General features: G+C 46.2%; 3 protein-coding genes across 3 annotated transcripts in view; 2 read left to right on the plus strand and 1 right to left on the minus strand.

The window, feature by feature from the left end:
- LOC114622915 (protein WFDC11) overlaps positions 1-977 on the plus strand; it is a 10,333-nt gene extending 9,356 nt beyond the window's left edge. Inside the window, exon 5 of the mRNA XM_028769484.1 lies at positions 805-977. Coding sequence (XP_028625317.1) covers positions 805-828 — 24 coding nt within the window. The 3' untranslated portion in view covers positions 829-977. The remainder of the gene's footprint in view (positions 1-804) is intronic.
- Positions 978-7,037: 6,060 nt separating this feature from the next.
- On the minus strand, positions 7,038-8,460 carry Wfdc10a (WAP four-disulfide core domain 10A). Its single transcript, XM_028769773.1, has 2 exons — positions 8,338-8,460; positions 7,038-7,510 (listed from the first exon to the last, which is right to left on the minus strand). The coding sequence occupies exons 1-2, from the start codon at positions 8,426-8,428 to the stop codon at positions 7,038-7,040; spliced, it is 564 nt and encodes a 187-aa protein (XP_028625606.1). The 5' UTR covers positions 8,429-8,460.
- A 1,609-nt stretch (positions 8,461-10,069) lies between these two features.
- Positions 10,070-16,801, plus strand: LOC114622911 (protein WFDC9). Its single transcript, XM_028769480.1, has 4 exons — positions 10,070-10,137; positions 14,612-14,729; positions 15,765-15,906; positions 16,600-16,801. The coding sequence occupies exons 2-4, from the start codon at positions 14,654-14,656 to the stop codon at positions 16,628-16,630; spliced, it is 249 nt and encodes an 82-aa protein (XP_028625313.1). The 5' UTR covers positions 10,070-10,137; positions 14,612-14,653; the 3' UTR covers positions 16,631-16,801.
- Positions 16,802-17,993: the final 1,192 nt, after the last annotated feature.

Here is a 17,993-nt window from a genome sequence, read left to right on the forward strand (position 1 = left end):
ACACAGGCACACACATAGACACAAGCATACACACACAGACACAGGCATACACACAGACACAGACACACACAGACACAGGCACACACACACAGACATATGCCCACATAGACAGGCACTCATACACACACAAATACACATTCACACAGACACAAACACACACAGACACATCCACATGCACTCCCAATAGACATGAACAGACAGACAGAGACATATACACATATAGACACATTCTTCCACACACAGAAGCACATCCAGACACACACACACACATACACATAGATCTAGACACACTGACCAACACATAAACAGGCAGACATGTAGATACATATACAGACACACACACAGAGAGGGGGATACAGAGAGAGAGAGAGAGAGAGAGAGAGAGAGAGAGAGAGGCAAATTACTGGTACATGAAATGAGACACCAGTTTAGAGCCCTTATTTTATTTTATTTTATTTTATTTTATTTTATTTTATTTTATTTTATTTTATTTCATACAGGGTTTCTCTATATAGCATAGCCCTGGCTGTCCTGGAACTTGATATAAAGGCCCGCCTTCTTAAAATGCCTGCTTCCTAGTTCATCTGCGTTTGTAACCATTGACTCCATAGTTTGACTTTTCTGTGGACACATTGACCTCAGTGGTCTCTTAGTGAACCCGAGCCTCGTCTACCCAGAAGTGGTCAGGCCCCGGCGTCCACCATGGCGGGTGTCAGCCAGAGGGAACTGGGCCGCAGCTTGAGGATGAAGGTTAGTTTCTTAGAGACTTTATTTCTCTGAGAACCTAAACGTTCTCTTTCACAGAAATTTTTTGAAAGAAAGAAATGACCCTGACTTCTCGCCGTCCCGACCTCACGTGGGCTAGCAGATGCTTGAGAGACTTCAGAACATGGCTGGTGGTGACTTTTAGAAATGCTGTGTTTACTGGGGGGTAACAAGGCAAACACACTTGAAAAATAAACCCTTATGAACAGACTGGCCCCAGTGTCTCCTTCTTATTTCTCCTCACATCACTCTGTGATTCCTCTTGAATACCTGGCTTTAGAAATTATTTATTCTTTTACAATTTCATATTTATATCATGTTATTTGACCAAAGTCCTATTACCATCTCGGAGCTCCTCTCCATTCCCACCAAATCCCTTCTTCTTTCAAAGTCCTTCTATTCTTTGTTTTTAATTAAGTTATTTATTACTTTATATCCCAACTACAGCGTCCCTCCTTCCTCTCTTCCCAGTCCCTCCCTCTCACCTCCCATCCCCCCATCCGCCCTTACTCCGTTGGTTCTCAGGAGATGGGAGGCCTCCCACGGATATCAAACAACCTTGCGTATCAAGTTGCAGTAAGACTGGGCACATCTTCTTCTGTTGAGGCTAGCCTAGGCAGCCCAGCTAGGAGAAAGGGATCTGAAGGCAGGCACTGTAGTCAGAGATAGTCCTGCTCCTGCTTTAAAAGTCCCACATGAAGACCCAGCTGCACGACTGTCTTAGTTTGGGATTTATTGCTGTGAAGAGAAACAACATGACCAAGGCAATTTACTCTGATAATGGACAACATTTAATTGGGGCTGGCTTACAGGTTCAGCGGTTCAGTCTGTTATCACCATTGCAGCATCCGGGCAGGCATGGTGCTGGAGGAGCTGGAGTTCTACATCTTGATCCAAAGCCAGTGTGACGGTTTGTATATGCTCAGTCCAGGGAGTAGCACTATTAGAGGGTGTGGCCTTGTTGGAGTAGGTGTGGCCTTGTTGGAGTAGGTGTGGCCTTGTTGGAGTAGGTGTGGCCTTGTTGGAGTAGGTGTGGCCTTGTTGGAGTAGGTGTGTCACTCTGGGCTTGGGCTTAAGACCCTCACCCTAGCTTCCTGGAAGCCAGTGTTCTGCCTTCAGATGAAGATGTAAAACTCTCAGCTCCTCCTGCACCATGCCTGCCTGGATGCTGCCATGCTCCCGCCTTGATGATAATGGTCTGAACCTCTGAACCTATAAGCCAGCCCCAATTAAATGTTTTCCTTTATAGGAGTTGCCTCAGTCGTGGTGTCTGCTCACAGCAGGAAAACCCTCACTGAGACAGCCAAGAAGAGACTATCTTCTGCAGGCAGCCATCGGACACTCTGATTCCACATTAGGCAGAGCATGAGCTCAGAGACCTCCAAGTCCACCCCTACAGTGACACACTTCATCCAACAAAGCCACACCCACTCCAACAAGGCCACACCTTCTCACAGTGCCACTCCCCATGGGCCAAGCATTCAAACGCATGAGTCTACGGAGACCAACTTATTCAAACCACCATCACCAACTGTTACATATGTGCAGAAGGACCGCCCCGTGCTTCTTTCTTTCTTTCTTTCTTTCTTTCTTTCTTTCTTTCTTTCTTTCTTTCTTTCTCTCTCTCTCTCTCTCTCTCTCTCTCTTTCTTTCTTTCTTTCTTTTCTTTTCTTTTCTTTTTTTTTAAAGACAGGGTCTTTCTACACAGCCTTGGCTGTCCTGGACCTCACTGTGTAGACCAGGCTGGCCTTGAACTCACAGCAACCTACCTGTTTCTGCCTCCCAAGTGCTGGGATAAATGTGCCACCACACCAGGTTCCTCTCCAACTCTTAATGGTGTTTCTTATAATTCCTCATTGTGGGGATTTTGTCACCTTATGTTACTTAAAATTTATTCATATGAACTTTCTCAGGCACCATTTCAATGTGAGAAATTGTCAATGACCCCTTTTATTCTTTAAAGAATTATTTATTTATTATATGTGAGTACACTGTCATGTCTTCAGACACACCAGAAGAGGGCATCAGATCCCATTACAGATGGCTTTGAGCCACCATGTGGTTTCTGGGAATTGAATTCAGAACCTCTGGAAGAACAGTCAGTGCTCTTAACCACTGAGCCATCTCTCCAGACCTCATTTTATATTTTTAAAGATCATGACTTTTATAATTTTTCTTTTTAGGTATATGGAAGTAACTCTTTATGTTACATCAAACAGGAACGAACGAGTCAGTGGCAGATGGCAGGAGCCAGGTTTCTAACTATTGGGGGAACAATTACAAGGAAGCCTTCATCAAAGGCTGACGACCTCTTTGAATGCTAGTTATCTCCAATGGCAACAGTCCCCAGGCTGCTCTCAGGACCAGGTTTATCTGCATAGGCCTGTGGACCCAGGCCTCGTGATGTTCTATACAGATACTGTCTTTAGTCTCTCAACATGCTATGCTAGACCCTTCACCCCAAGGCCAGCAACTTCAGACTGAGCTTTGGACGCCAGAGAGATACCATATCTCAAGGATCTAGGACAACCTGGATGGCTCCTTTGGGCTTGCCGTAGGACCAGGCCATTCCCACACACCCCCAGCTTCAGGCTAATGTTAGGCCATCCCTCAGTGATTTCTTTATATGGCTAATTGGCCTCTAGGCTCTAGTTCTAGACCACAGTCAATAGCAGTTTTTTCTAGGCGTAAGGCTCACACCAGCACAAGGCTGACCATTGAACCCCTATGTACTCAGGTAGCACCTCTGAGTCCACTGTCTAGGCTTGTCAACATGGGTTAAAGGATGCAGTTCTAAGATACTTCCTTTGGCTGTAGGTTTCAGGCGTATCTTATGAAGAGTCAGCAGCCCTGGCCTTAAATACCAGATGGGCTCCTGCACACACACTTTCTTCAAGCTATATAGCTTGTCAAGCCCTTATCCCAGCACACTCAAATCTCAAGCCTGTCTCTAGACTCCAGAGCTGAACCCAGACTCCACAACTACACTTAGGCATCTTAGTTCTGGGATGGCTCCAGAGAACCCAGTATCCAGGAGGGGTTAGATCATCACTCTGAATACACAGTCGTCGGGCCAGCCCCAGGGGACACAGCTACAAGTCACACCCATGTTTTTTGTTTTTTGTTTTTTTTTTGGCCTAAATCTGAATGATTCTAGGTTGCAGCCAGGCAGAATCTGAGCCTGCCCTACTCTACCTTGAGTAGATGCAAAACACTAACAAACCAGGTCTCACCTGGGGAGAAGATCATTCATCATGAGGGTGTCACAGGCCACACATGGAAATCTATGTATCTTAAGACCAAACTGACACGATCATGTTTCAGAAGCGAAACAAAACTTTGATAAATGTCTCAGTTTGGTTTCCTAATTGCTGTGGTGAATCACCATGACTGAAAAGAGCATTGGGGGAGGAAAGGGTTAATTTGGCTTACCCTTCGACATCACAGTTTATCATGAAAGGAAAGTCAGGACAGGAACTCAAGCAGGGCGGGAACCTGGAGGCAGGAGCTGATGCAGAGGCCATGGAGGGGTGCCGCTTACTGGCTTACTCCTCATGGCTTTCTCAGCCTGCTTTCTTATAGAATCCAGGACCACCAGCCCAGGGATGGCCCCACCCACAATGAGCAGGGCTCTCCCCCATCAATCACTAGTTGAGAAAATGTCTTACAGCCAGATCTTATGGAGGCATTTTCCCAATTAAGATCTCCTCCTTCCCAGTGACTCTAGCTTGTGTCAAGTTGGCATAAAACTCACCATTACAATAAAAAGTGCAACACGCAGGAGCTGGGAGAGATGGCTTACCATTAAGAGCATGTGCTGCTCTTGCAGAGGACCTGAGTTTAGTTGAGTACTTGCTCTGGGTGCTCACAACATCCTATAGTACACATACTTAAAGTAAAATGTGGTGGGGGCGTAGGAGGAACGGGAGAGAGGGAACTGTTGTTGGGATGTATTGAAAACAAACAAACAAAAACATCAAAGTGCCATGGGTAGCTCTACACGCATGTTCACATGACACCCATGGGAAACTTCAGTGGATCACAAAACAAGTGCCATGAAAGTGGGAGGTGACTTGATGATAGGTAAGAATATGGTGGGGGTGGGGAGGGAAATAGCAGACCATGCACCCGGCGGGGGCCCCCAATTAAAGGATGCACAGGGTAGGGGGAGGGAATTAAAGGATGCACAGAGTTGGAGGAGGAATGAGACCAGTCATTACATGTATGACATTGTCAAAGAACAAATTAGGATGAAAAAATCAACATGATTTTCTGAGGAAAAAAATTGCTCAACCAACTTTGGGATGTGGAGATCAAATTTGAGTCAGCAGGCTCAAATTCTCAGGAGTCTCACCTCCCCATGACAATTGATCTTAACTGTCAGCTTGATGGCCTTGACAAATGACCAGGATATTAATTAAGAAAGCAAATTTCCAGGGAGATTTTTTTTGATGCTATTTCCAGAGACAGTTAGGTCTTGAGGCCTCTGGTTTAATGAGTGGATCTGACCCTTGATTTGAATGATACATTGGCTTCTTCGGTTGGTGCTGAAGGCCCAAGGATGGCTTACATTGGGTGAACCTGGTCACTGGGAGTGAAGTGCACACTTGAGCTAGTTCTTGCTCTGCCCCTTCTTGGAGTACAGTTGTTGGCTTCCTTGGAACCAAGATGTAAACTGCTTTCACTGTCTCTGCCCCACCATGACGGCATCACTAAAACTTTAGCCAAATGTCTTCCCTCTCTTATGTGGTTTCCATCAGGCGTCTGGTTCAAGCCGCATAACGCTATAATTCAAGATATCCAGAAGAGTGCGCTCTCACTGCCTCCATGCCTCCAGCATCCATGTTGGTTGATCATAATCTTTTCCCTAGAGCCCCCTTGTTAAAATTCAAAATGAAAGTAAAGCCCCAGAGCCCTGTGATGCTTATCAGGTTAGCCCAGAGGCTCTGGTTTGACATATAAGATTTATTTTGTTATGTCCTCCATTAAATGACCCAGAAAGAGCACTGGATGTTGTCTCTGGGCCTGACCTGATTACTCAAATTCTCTTTATATTTGATGCATTGTCCCAAGTGTTCCCTGCTGGACTGGTGAACACATCCTCCAAAGGTCCATGTGGCTTGGTGCTATTGGAGTGTTCTGGGAACATTTATTGGTAGGTCCCAGGGAGAGATTCTTAGGCTCTAAGGTGTTACCCCTGAAACTGTGGATCACTCTCTCTCCCCACCTCTCTCTCCTACCCTCCCCCCTCTCTCTTCCCTCCCCTTCCTAGTTCCTGATGTGTTCTCCTGCTATAATGCTCCAATCTTGTCAAATGTCACAAACCCGCGCAGCCACCTCCCAGTCTTAAATTCCAACCTGTGTTTGTGAGCATAGCCTTTCTAGGTTAGCTGCCTTATGTATGCTAACTCATACAGCCACAAGTGACTGAATCTTCTATTTAGCACCAGAGTCATTACGGGGGGGGGTTTTGATTACACAGAGTAGGAGGGAATTAGTACACCTAGTTACTAATGTCTACTACCTGTAGCATATGGGCAAGTCACATAGCTACCTTTTGCCAAAACATTTTCTGCAATATCAACACCAACCACCTGTTTCCCCCTTTTTCTGATACGCCTGTGGATCAAAAGAAGAGTCAAAAAAGAGGGTGGTTTGGGGTTGGTGGGGATCATCCAGCTAAGGAAGTCACTGGAGTCTCAAACCGCAACCCAGGCCCCAGCACCAGTGTGTCCATATACCTCAGTGATGAACAAGAGGAGATCTGATGTAGGCATGTGAAAAAAAAGTGAACAGAAAGAGTTCAGAGGAAGCACCCTCCTCCAATCACGTGAGACCCTGTCACTCTCCCCTAGGCTTAACCATATCGCCTGATTTCCCTGGATTGACTGCCTTCATTGTAAATGAATCTTAGAAGGAGAGCACCAGGAGCAGGTGGATGTGACCAGGGCTAAAGAGAGGAAATCGTCTTTGGTGAGGGACAGGGAGGGCATGGGGGTTGGGGAGGGAGGGGAACTCCCACCTTCTACCTTAGAGTTTTCTTTTAAATCTCTACCTGTATGACGCTTAAAGGTCTTTGTGACCCCAAGGCAAGGGATGTTCTCTATAGGACTGTGGCATGCTGTGCAGGAGCAGTCTGCTGTGGTAGGGCTGGTTTTGTGTGCTGGAGGGGGTGAGGGTGGGAAGAATGAGAGCCGTGAGGAGCGCATCGGGCTTAAGTGATTATTAACAGTGTATGTGCTTAGCGCAAGTGCTGCAATCTTTGTTCTGGTTTATTTTTCAGTTGTAGCGGTGAAAGATGACACAGACGATACAGATGATGACACAGATGACACAGATGATGTCACAGATGACACAGATGATGTCACAGATGACACAGATGATGACACAGATGACACAGATGTCACAGATGACACAGATGGCGACACAGATGGCGACACAGATGGTGACACAGATGGTGACACAGATGGCACAGATGACACAGATGGCTCGGTAAATGTGAACAGAACCATATCTCCTTCGAAGCTGGCTGGGGACCCACTCCCTGAGTAGACAATGTCAGGGGGAGGGGTGACAGGCATCTTCCACACATTGTTATCCAACAGGTTCATGCACACATTGCCGCACATGGCGGAGCAGCATATGTTATTCGCTTGGCAGTCTCGGTCGGCTTCACAATGGCGACGGCACAGATACCATTTGGGCTTCCTCTCACACTCTTTGATCTCGACATGACCTTGTGCTACTGAAAAGGGGCAAGAACAGGTAGGTGAGGAGAGTGGCTACCTGGAGAGAATCCCACTTGGGCTTAAAGTTCCTGCAATACGCTAAACATTCACGCAATGCCTGGATTTTTTTCCAGGAAACTTTTCTTTGTGCTCAGTCCTGCTGATCAGTTGTTTAAATCTCATGCCCTGTGATAATCTCACCACCTCCCTACAGCTATTAGTGTCTGGGCTCCTCTTCCTCATACATCCACGACCGGTCTCTCCAAGTCATCATCTCTGTGAATTGTATACTCTTACTCAGCTCGTAGAAACTGGAGGTAGTTCTCGAACCCTCTTAACTCTTCAAAATTCTCAGGGTCCGTGAAGCTAACAGATTGGCCTCCAGCCTCTCTGTTTCCTCTGCTGCCTTGCTGTCCAGTATCCTGTCCCTTTTGTCATTTACCCTAGCCCTAACCCACCCCAGGTGGCAACTCCATCCCTACCCCTTTCATGATCAATGCTTTGTTTTCTGCACCTATGCCCATTTCTACACCCCTCTTCCAGTATCTCTGTGAGTTTAGTCCTCCCAAATATGCATCATTCAAGAACAACTGTCTCATCTGTCCCTTGGATTTTCAGCCATGAGGCTCCTTTCACCACCATTTGTTTCTGGATCTTTGGAACAAAGGGCAGGAATTCACTGTGCACCTTACCACTGAGTCTGGAACCGTAGCTGAATGGCTGTGACCACCCAGAGTCTAGACAGTGCTGGAGAGGAGCAGAGTATGCAGTCATATCCCTTCTGGATCTGTTCTCCGTCGCTCCTTGCTTGCTATCCACATACCCACCCCATCCAATCACCTACCTTCATATTTCCGTTTTCGCTGGATCCCTCCCTGGGCTGGGGACAGCAGCAACAGCACACCAAAGATGAGCAGCAGAGTCCTGGACAGCATAGCTGTGACCCCGGCGGTGATCTTAGACCTAGTCTGGATGGCAGACTTCCCCACAGCAGGACGGGGCCTCTCTGCTGCCTCTGCTGGCCAAATGAAGGCAGAGAGCAGTAACCGACCTGTTTCTTCCCCTTTTCTCGCCCCTTGACCTTTTCTATGTGGCTTTTCTCATAAATGAGATCGCCTTTCTCGTAATCAGCTCCCTCTTTACCCTAACATAATTTCCTCATGAAATATTTAATTTAGGGCTCCGGAGATAGAGTATTGGGTTAAGTGTTTTCAGGTAAAAGCTGGCCTGGAGGCAAATGTCTGTGAGCCAGAACCGGGATTGTTGGTAGAAACAGAAGGCTCTCAGAATCTTGCTGGGCTGTCTGGAGCTGAAGCTGTGAGTTTTAGTGTTGGTAAGACACTCTGATGTCTACCTCTAGTGTCCACATGCAAATGCACAAGCGTACACATATATGTGCACACATGCATGCACTATACACATGAAGAGAAATAAACAATTTATTTTGTTTTTTGTTTTTGTTTTTAGTCATAAACTATTTTTATGGGGCAAAGGAAATATAATAATAGCTAAGAAGTCTATACTCTCACCAGTTATAATAGACTCCTTTTAAACAAGACTTACTCTGTGTGTGTCACATGTGACACCAAGACATCAGATCCCCTGGAACTAACATTATACACAGTTGGGAACAGCCTACCACGGGGGGAGGACCTGGCTCCTCTATGAGAGCATTGCATGCTCATTACCACTGAACTTCCTCTCCAGCCTCGAGTCCTGCTACGCTGTTACCTCAGTCTCCCCAGGCATGTCACACAGAGTCACATTTTGGCTCAGTCATTTTGTGACCCATCTTCCACCCTTTTTATTTAACCCTGTAACCGTCGCTCCCTTCACTTATGTCACACACACACACACACACACACTGTCAAGCACTGGTCCTAATTCACGCTGTTCTGCAAAGTGCTCAAGGCTGGGCAAGGTGGGGCTGTGGGCGACAGACAAGGAAGGGGTGAGCAGAGACTGAGGAGCGCCAAGGAGGTGGCAGCTGTCTCCACATCCAGATCCATCTGGCAGCACCGTAAAGACTCTGATTTTTGTTCTTGGCTTTTAAAAATATCTTTCCTTTATCCTCTGACAACTTCATACCTGTCTATAGTGTACATCAATTTATCCTCTGACAACTTATACTTGTGTATAGTGTGTATCAATCCTATCCATTCACAACCTCCGTCCACCGCCTCTGAATTCTCAGTCCCCAATATGTTCACCTTCATACTCCCCACCCCCATCTTTGCATACCAGAGAACCTACCTATCACTGGCTTGGCTCCACCTCTTTTTTTTCTTAGATTTTTTTTATTGGATATTTTATTTACATTTCAGATGTAATCCCCTTCCCCCCCCCCCAACCCAGGAAACCCCTATCCCATCTCCCCTCCTGCCTCCATGAGGATATGCCCCCACCCACCCTCCCACTCTCACCTCCCCACCCATAATTTCCCCCACACTAGGGCGTCCAGCTTTCACTGGACCAAGGACTTCCTCACCCACCTATGTCTGACACTGTCATCCTCCCCTACGTATACAGCTGGAGCCATGCTGGCCCCAGCTCTTAAAGGTTGTATTGTGCTCACAATTGCTACTCTGGGGACCACGACTCCAGCACAGGAAACCTTTGGAGAACAGACTACAAACCACAGCAGGTACCAGTTCCCTCCTCATTCAGTTCCCCCTCAGTGTGTTCCCACACTGGTGTACTCGGGGTTCCTGTCTTTGTACTGGTTCATCCTCCTTGGCCAAGTGTGTGGAGTCTTAGCACATAGTGTGCAGAGCACCAGTGCTCATACACACACACATCTGTAATCCTGTAGGCCAAGTTTGAGAGGAGTCCGCTCTTTGAGAGTGCTAGGCCTCGGTATGTATGTGTGTGTGTTTGTGTGTGAGTGTGTGTGTGTGTGTGAGAGAGAGAGAGGTGGGGGGGGAGTAGGGGGTAGAAGAAGACATTGGGTACTCTTCTCTGTCACTCCCTACCTGATCCCCTTGATATAGGGGTCTTTCACTGAACTTGGAGGTTGCCATTTTTATCCCGGCTATGTGACCGCAGAAACTAATAATTCTTTTGCCCATCTGACTGTAACATTGGGGTTACAGGTCTATGTGGTACTGCTAGGATTTTTAAAAAATGTGAGTGCTGGGATCTGAATTCAGGTCCCATGCTTGCCCAGCAAACTCTCACCCACTGCACCACCTCTCCAATTCCTATTGTGTTTCTCTGTGGTATTTGGTGAACCAACTTCCCCACCCACCAAGCAACGATTCTGTGGCAAGATCCGGACCGTAGGGTTGATCACTCCATTTCCTTCATGTTTTGCTAGATGCCCGTTTAGCTTTTATAAGCATCTTTCCTGGCCAGTTTCTTTACCTCTGTAAAACCTGGAGGGCGTTTGTACTTGGACCATCGAAGGAGAACCAATACTGAGCAGGATGCGAAGTAAAAGATCGTGACACAAAAATAGATATGATCCTGTAACTCTAACACTCAGGAGGCTGAGGCAAGAGGATTGCCATGAGTTCCAGGCAAAACCTGGGCTACATGGTGAGACCATTTCTCAAAACATCGCTACCAACAGACACAGGTGCCTTTGACGCCCTTCCTGTAGTTAAACTCAGATGTTTCAGAAAAAGACTCCGTGCCCTGTGGTTGAGGAATTCTGGGTTGGAGATAGAGCTGTGACAGGCACACAATGTCCCCAGCCCACACAGAGGCGCTATCTGTGTCAACACAGTCCAGGACTTTCCGTTGGGAGAATGCCAAAGGAATAGTCTGTGATACAGCCTACACATAGCTCCTGGACTGAACCCCAAAGCCTGCTGCCACAAAAGTCATCCTAACTTACAAGCCACCAAACCTCTGTTTTTCTGTTCTTTTGGTGCTCCATTCCAAATCAGGACAGAAGCACTGTCAGTCTGAAGGGCGTGTGAAGCATGGGTTTTCTGGCCAGCTTGGAATTGTGTCAACATCATCCCTGTGATATGGGTTGGTGGTGCCCTTGCTTTCCTTCTCTGGGATGATTAAGAGGTGTGCAAGGAAGGGCATTGGGCATCGCCAGGATCAAGAGAACCTTTTCCAGGGCCAAGGTGTTTAAAGTAAGAATGAGGTGTCAGGGGTCTGGAGAAGTACCTCAGTGGTTTAATCAGACTACTGTTCTAGAGGGACTGGAGCTCCCTTCTAATGTCTGGGTTGTGTGGCTCACAACCATCTGGAACCCCAGCTCCGAGGGATCTGAATCCCTCTTCTTGTGCACATGCATCTATGCAGTGCATATACGGAAAGTAAAAATAAAAAATAAATCATTTGATTTAAGGGATGAGGCCTTAGATTTGTGTTGCTTTTAACATTGGCCAGAGAAACTTCTGTAGTGGTTACGGCAGAGACTCAGAGCCAGTCAAAGAGCTGAGAAGGAGTGACCGTTGAGTGCTTAGCCCCAGATGGGGCATCTATATTAACACCCCACCTTCACATCGTAGAAGAGAGGGTTGGTGAAATGTAAGAGGATGGAAAATAGTGCTTTGAGATATTGTCTCCTCGACACAACATAGTCGTGGCCGTCAGACTCAGGACTTGACTGCAGTAATGGCTGCCAAATCAAGGTCTAGCCAATAATGCCGGTTAGCATTCCAGCATGCAACACTGATAGCATTCAGGGGGTCTCCCGATCCCCAGAGAAGGACAGGGAAAGAAGGTGGGAAGATGTGTCAAGGGAGTGGGGGCAGGATTGGGCAGTGGGTATGACTGAGATACATTTTGCACAGTTATGGAATTGTTAAAGAGTAAGGGAAAGACAGAGCAGAAGCTGGAGAGAGGGCGCAGCAGCTAAGAGAACTGGAGGTGGCTTCCCAGCGTCTACACCAGGCAGCTCAGGGAATCCTGTGTCCTCTGTGTGCCTGTGTGAATGTGAACACACATATAAATAAAATGTATAATATATGGTATATCTTATATGCTTTATTTATATATTATATATATAAATAATATATACAACATATAAATAAAATAAAAAGTAAATATTAAAAAGATGAAGAGAAAAGAGTGAGGTCTTTAAATAAACAGATTCACAACACTGGTCTAGGATAATATTTTAATACAAATAAGCCACTTCAAAGAAACGATGGCTTTCAGCAGGTTGTATCACTATATGCATTGTCCTAGATGCCGGAGGAAGAGCCAGGAGTCCACACCCAACCTATGCTCACGCCTCACTCCCAAGTCTGCAAGAGGATGATAGAGCATATTGTATACCTGCCTTGCCGTGTGGTGGTGGTTTCACAGGAACCCCTCCTCACCCCCAGATCCTCAAGGAATGGACCACCTGCCACTGTTAGATGCAACTTACCTGCTAGCTGCAAGTAACTTATCTGTGAAATTTCTGGAAGTCTACTATACTTATGGTAGCTTCCCCTTGGCCTGAAGCCTCACCAACAAAGCTGTATTTTTAGTACGAATAATGCCAAGTGGTACATGGAGTCTCAAAATGTCATTATTTCCATCGTCTGGCCACACGGAGGCGAGATAGTGGGCTGTGGGTTCTGAACAGAGACGCTTGCAGGCAGGTACAAGTGTCTCAGAGTAGAAGCTGGATGAGGCTGGAGAGATGGCTCAGCAGTTAAATACGTCTCCAGAAGAATCAGCTTTGATTCCCAGCACACACCGGGGAGCTCACAGCTGTCTATAGCCCTAATACTAGGGGATCCAACACGGTCTTTTAGCTTCCGCAAGTATCAGACCTACATGCACGTAAAATACCCACACATACACTGAAAAAAGTAGAAGCTGACCAACATGATTGCTCACAACTCCCATGTATATGAGTACGTGTGTGTGTGTGTGTGTGTGTGTGTATACAAACACAGGCCTGGGGCAATTTTACTTTTATTCTTCCAAAGATTTTTGCTTTATTTACTGACTAAATGTATATGAGTGTGGGGGAGCTCGTGCATGTGAATTCAGGTGCCCTCGAACCAGAAGAGGGAGTCAGATCTCCTGGAGCCAGAGATAGAAGAGGTTGTTAACCACTTACCATGGATACTGGGGATTGAACTCAGGTCCTCTGGAAGAGAAGTATGTGTTCTTAACCCCTGTGTCATACTTCATCTTCAGGCCTGAAACTTCACCTTTTAATGAACTCTGGCCGTACACTTACTTTCCTGTGAGACTTTTTGGTAGCTGCCTGTCGATAAGCATTGGTCAGTAAAGGTTTTTCTGATTATGGATGTGTCCTATGAACTGTTCATGCAGTGGCTCTAACTTACACGTGGCTACTGAATTCTGAAATCACTGAAAACTGACACTTCACTTTGATGCAATGAATTCAAACAGTCTTGTGTGTCTGATGAACACTCTTAGACGGGTGATAATAGTTGTTTCCGTTCAATTGTGAGTACGGGAGCTCAACCAGGTCTACTTTCTACACATTACCCAGAGCGGTGTGCTCAATGGCGTGGCACCGAGATGCTAACTGAACGAGAAAGACATGGCAGATCAGAGAGTTAGAGTGTGTGAACTTAACAATGCACAGTGGTGTCTTTAGAAAACACACGTACAAGTTACTGAAACTAGCAGAAGGCGGGGCAGAGTGTCAGGGTCTGTGGCTCACCCTAACACAGCGCGTCCTCAGGAAACACAAACAAAAGTCACTGAAACACTGTGCAGCGGTGTATTTAAAAAAACAAAAGTACTTCTGCATTTGTACCTCCCTCCATACATACATTATGAAGCTTTAACATGTTACACATGTTTCTAAGTAAAGCATCAGGATGCTTGATTTCCTAATTTCATAAAATGACGAAAAGAATGTAAAAGTTTACACATATACTGGATGGCTGTTATCAGATAGAGGAATTATTGATATGTCTCTGTTTCCTCTTTGTATTATTTAAAAAATTATATAGTCTAAGAATTTGTTTTTTTCTTAGAGTAAGAAATGTATTCTAAAAAGAAGTAATTTCACAAAGGAAGGGACGTGTCTTATGAGACAGGAAGCGGCTTCAGGGAAGATGAGAGAACTGGTAAATGTGGGGGCAGGGCAGGCACAGGAAGGGCGGGACAAGGAACCACCATTCACTGGCGTGTCCTTCTCCGTATCCAGTTTGCCTTCCTTTCTTTTCTGCTTCTAGCAGCAGTGGGTGAAGATTTGTCTTCCTGTGAATGCACGGTCTGCCATGAAGCTCTGGTTCCTCCTCCTCACTGTATCACCACTGACTGTGATGTTTCTGCATGTTCTCGGAAGCCTCAAGGGTAAACACGGCAGCAACGGGATGGAAATAGGAGGGTTCTGCCCTGGCTTATCTGTCAGAGCTGAATTATCAAAATCAGCTTCCAGAAGGTCAGAGACCCACATCCTGAGTTTAATCTCTGAAATGTACAGTGGAGAGAACTCTCGAATGCTGTCCTTTGGCTTCCACACGTGTGCCGTGGTATGCACATGCCCACATGCACACGCATACACCATGCAGACATAGACACACCACACACAAAAAATTAAAAATCAGAGCAACCATAGATACTTGTGGAGGCCCACGACCTGCTGGCTTTGTGCCAGGAGCAGGAGCCGTGTCACTCTGTCCCTTAAACATGGCCAAGCAGGACTTGGCACTCATATTTCCAAAAATTTCCATGCTTTTGCTAGGTGAGACACCAACAAACATCATAATGGTGATATCAGACACATCCATCTTTTGTTTGAGAGCAGTTAGAACCTGAAAGAAATGGAGAAAATAAAGGAGAATCCCTTAGAAAGTCATGTATAGGTGCTAAGATAGTGGGCGCATTGGAGAGACTGAGCAGAAAAGTTTCGGGACAGCAAAGGTATGGATTGAGGTGTGTATATTTTAGTGACTTTTGATAGAGAGCAAATGGAAAAGTAGAAAGTGAGGTTTCTATTGTCTCTGGCTCAGTTTTCCCATTCTGCAAGTTGGGTCTAGAATCAGAACTCAATGAGATTGTAGGCTCTGAAATCTAAGTTTTTTTTTTTTTTTTAATCAGTATAAACTTGGTCAGGCGCTGTGTATTGGGAAGATGTCCCAGGTCCGATCTTCAGGACCCAGGACCCCACCAGTGCCCTGGTGACACATGGGAAGAAGGAATGTATGTCACCCGAGGATGCTGTCTCGTGGAGGGACTGGTTAGAACTGGGAGGGATTTCTCACAGAAGGCAGAGATCCTTCCTGGCATGGGACGTCCAAGCTCCAGAGGGGTTTGCTCGGTTGGAAAGGGGGTCTGCTGCGCATTATGAGTAAGGGACCCCGCCAACCTCTAGCGTCTTGATTCCAGATGAACTTGAAGAGATCGATCAGTGCTGGGTACAGCCTCCGACCAGGTTTTGCGGGAAAAGATGTACGAAGGTACGGAAATGTGTGAGTCCAAACTACACGTGCTGCTGGACGTACTGCGGAAACATCTGTCTGAACAACGAGTGAGTGGCCTGGGGTCAGAGGTGCGGGCGTGAGCACGCTTGAGTTCTGCTCCTCAGACACCAGTCAATCCACTGTTTACAAGTTGCAAGAAATTTCAGTCGCCTAAATTCCAGCCAACAGAAACAACCAGGTAAAGCAAGGAACCCTCCTATCTCTAAATCCAGGCGCCATTAACCAAGAAGCCAAGGCACTGGCTGTTTTATTTTTATCTTTTCCACCATGATCATTCACTTTCTTTTCTTCTCACACATCGCCCACCAGGTCATATGTCCCTCTTTTGTCCAAAGAATCTGATTACTGGCTCTTTTTTCTCAGCCAGTCCTTAGAAGATCTTGTATCCAGCTGTCAATCAGCAAACCTTTTTGGGGAAATCGCTTCAGTCTGTTTTAAAGTTTGTTTATTTAGTGTCTATGCACACTCATATGTACCACAGTATATGTGTGTGCAAGTCACAGGGCACCTTGTGAGAACTGTTCTCTTCTATCTATCTCTGGGGTCCTTGGGCTACAACTTTGGTCTCTTATCTGCTGAGCCATCTTGCTGACTCAGAAAGCTGACTTTGAAAAGGGCAGCTCCTGATACTACCCAGGATTTCTATCATTCTTCTTAAGCTCGGGGGGCATTGTTGTTTGGATATGGATTTGCTTCCAGGGATACTGGTGTCTAACGATTTAACGATTTTTCTCTTTCAGAGAACCCTTTAAAACACTGATGAAAGTCTAGTGTCAATGTGCTCCTGCTGGTATTGGCTGAGGGATGACTGGTCTGGGAGAAATGCAGCCTGCTGCCCTGGAGGGACTCTCTCCAGCTAAGGGCCTCTCTGTCCTCTCCTTGATGTCTTCATGCAGAGAAAGTCTAAGCTTTTGCTAAATAAATGTATTATGTACCAGCATGAGGGTTCTGTGGTTCTCACACACTACTAAAGATGCTCATTCCTCTCGTTAGAAAGCCCCACAGTTCCAGCACTTGCTCTCTCATCCCAGAGACACAGAAAAAAATGTGTCTTCTTCTGTGCCTTTATTAAGGACTGCAGCAAAAATACAAAGAGGTTTACAAAGATTCCATAGAGTTGCCAGACATGGAGGTATATGCCTCTAGTCCCAGTGCTTGGCAGGAAGATTGTTCTAGGTCAACAGCAGCAGCAACAACAAACTCATGTGGCTAACAAGTTAAATAGATTGACGTTCGTGATCCAGTTTTACTGAGGGCAGTCGGTGGGTAGTCATGTATGCCATAGTTCAAGGATCTTTTATCTGTAGCTCTGCCATCTCCCAGGACCTCGTCTGATGATTTCCTGTCAGCAGATAGGAAACATAAAGTAGTAGGAAGATTCATAAGAAGCTTTTATTTTAAACTCTGTGTGTGTGTGTGTGTGTGTGTGTGTGTGTGTGTGTGTATGTGAGTGTGGGTGCCTGTGGAGGTCAGAGATGTCGAATCTGAGGAGCTGGAGTTACAGGGAGCTGTGAGCACCTAACGTGAGCTCTGAGAGTCAGCTGTCAGGGCTCTGGAGGAGCAGCTTGCCCTCTGAGCCACTCAACTTTCTCTCCAGCCCCTCATGAGAAGGGTTTTAGGGACTGGCTCTGGAAGCAAAGTTTGTCATGAGTTTTAGCTCACTGTTTGTCTATATTCTTTTGGTTACTGTGTAACTGTGTGCTTCTGCCTATTTGCAAGTGAGACTGAGAAATGCAATCCACTTGTACCCCCGAGAGCAAAAAACAGGATTCGACGAATAGTCAGAAGCTCAGTGCGTTATATGTTCATGAAAATCCAAACTCCTCACTAAACACCAAGAACTCCGTCCTTATCATCAAGTGTCTGACGGAACAGGCACCATTTCTAGTAAGAAGCTGATATATTTGGTTATTTGAGGAAATATTTCTGCCTTTGTGATGGGTCCATGAGCTTCCAGGAGGGCCTTCCCTTTCTACCATGATTTGTCTCCATCCTGACTCACTGTCTTACCTGGACAATCGTGACCTTCTTCCAAGATTTCAGGCCACATAGTCTGAGCTTTGCTGCCTGTGTTGCTTCTCTGGATTCTCTCTGGAGGCGGCTCGACCTAGAGAGGATATTATATACATCTTCC

The sequence above is a fragment of the Grammomys surdaster genome, unplaced genomic scaffold, assembly GCF_004785775.1.
Source record: "Grammomys surdaster isolate TR1022 unplaced genomic scaffold, NIH_TR_1.0 193, whole genome shotgun sequence".
Lineage (NCBI taxonomy): Eukaryota > Metazoa > Chordata > Mammalia > Rodentia > Muridae > Grammomys > Grammomys surdaster.

Bases quoted from the DNA above. Each gene is read 5' to 3' on its own strand.
- Wfdc10a (XM_028769773.1), bottom strand. From the start codon at position 8,428: ATGCTGTCCAGGACTCTGCTGCTCATCTTTGGTGTGCTGTTGCTGCTG. The intron at 7,511-8,337 runs GTAGGTGATTGG...GCCCCTTTTCAG, and splicing joins GCGAAAACGGAAATATGAAG to TAGCACAAGGTCATGTCGAG.
- LOC114622911 (XM_028769480.1), top strand. From the start codon at position 14,654: ATGAAGCTCTGGTTCCTCCTCCTCACTGTATCACCACTGACTGTGATG. The intron at 14,730-15,764 runs GTAAACACGGCA...TCTTGATTCCAG, and splicing joins TGTTCTCGGAAGCCTCAAGG to ATGAACTTGAAGAGATCGAT. The intron at 15,907-16,599 runs GTGAGTGGCCTG...TTTCTCTTTCAG, and splicing joins AACATCTGTCTGAACAACGA to AGAACCCTTTAAAACACTGA.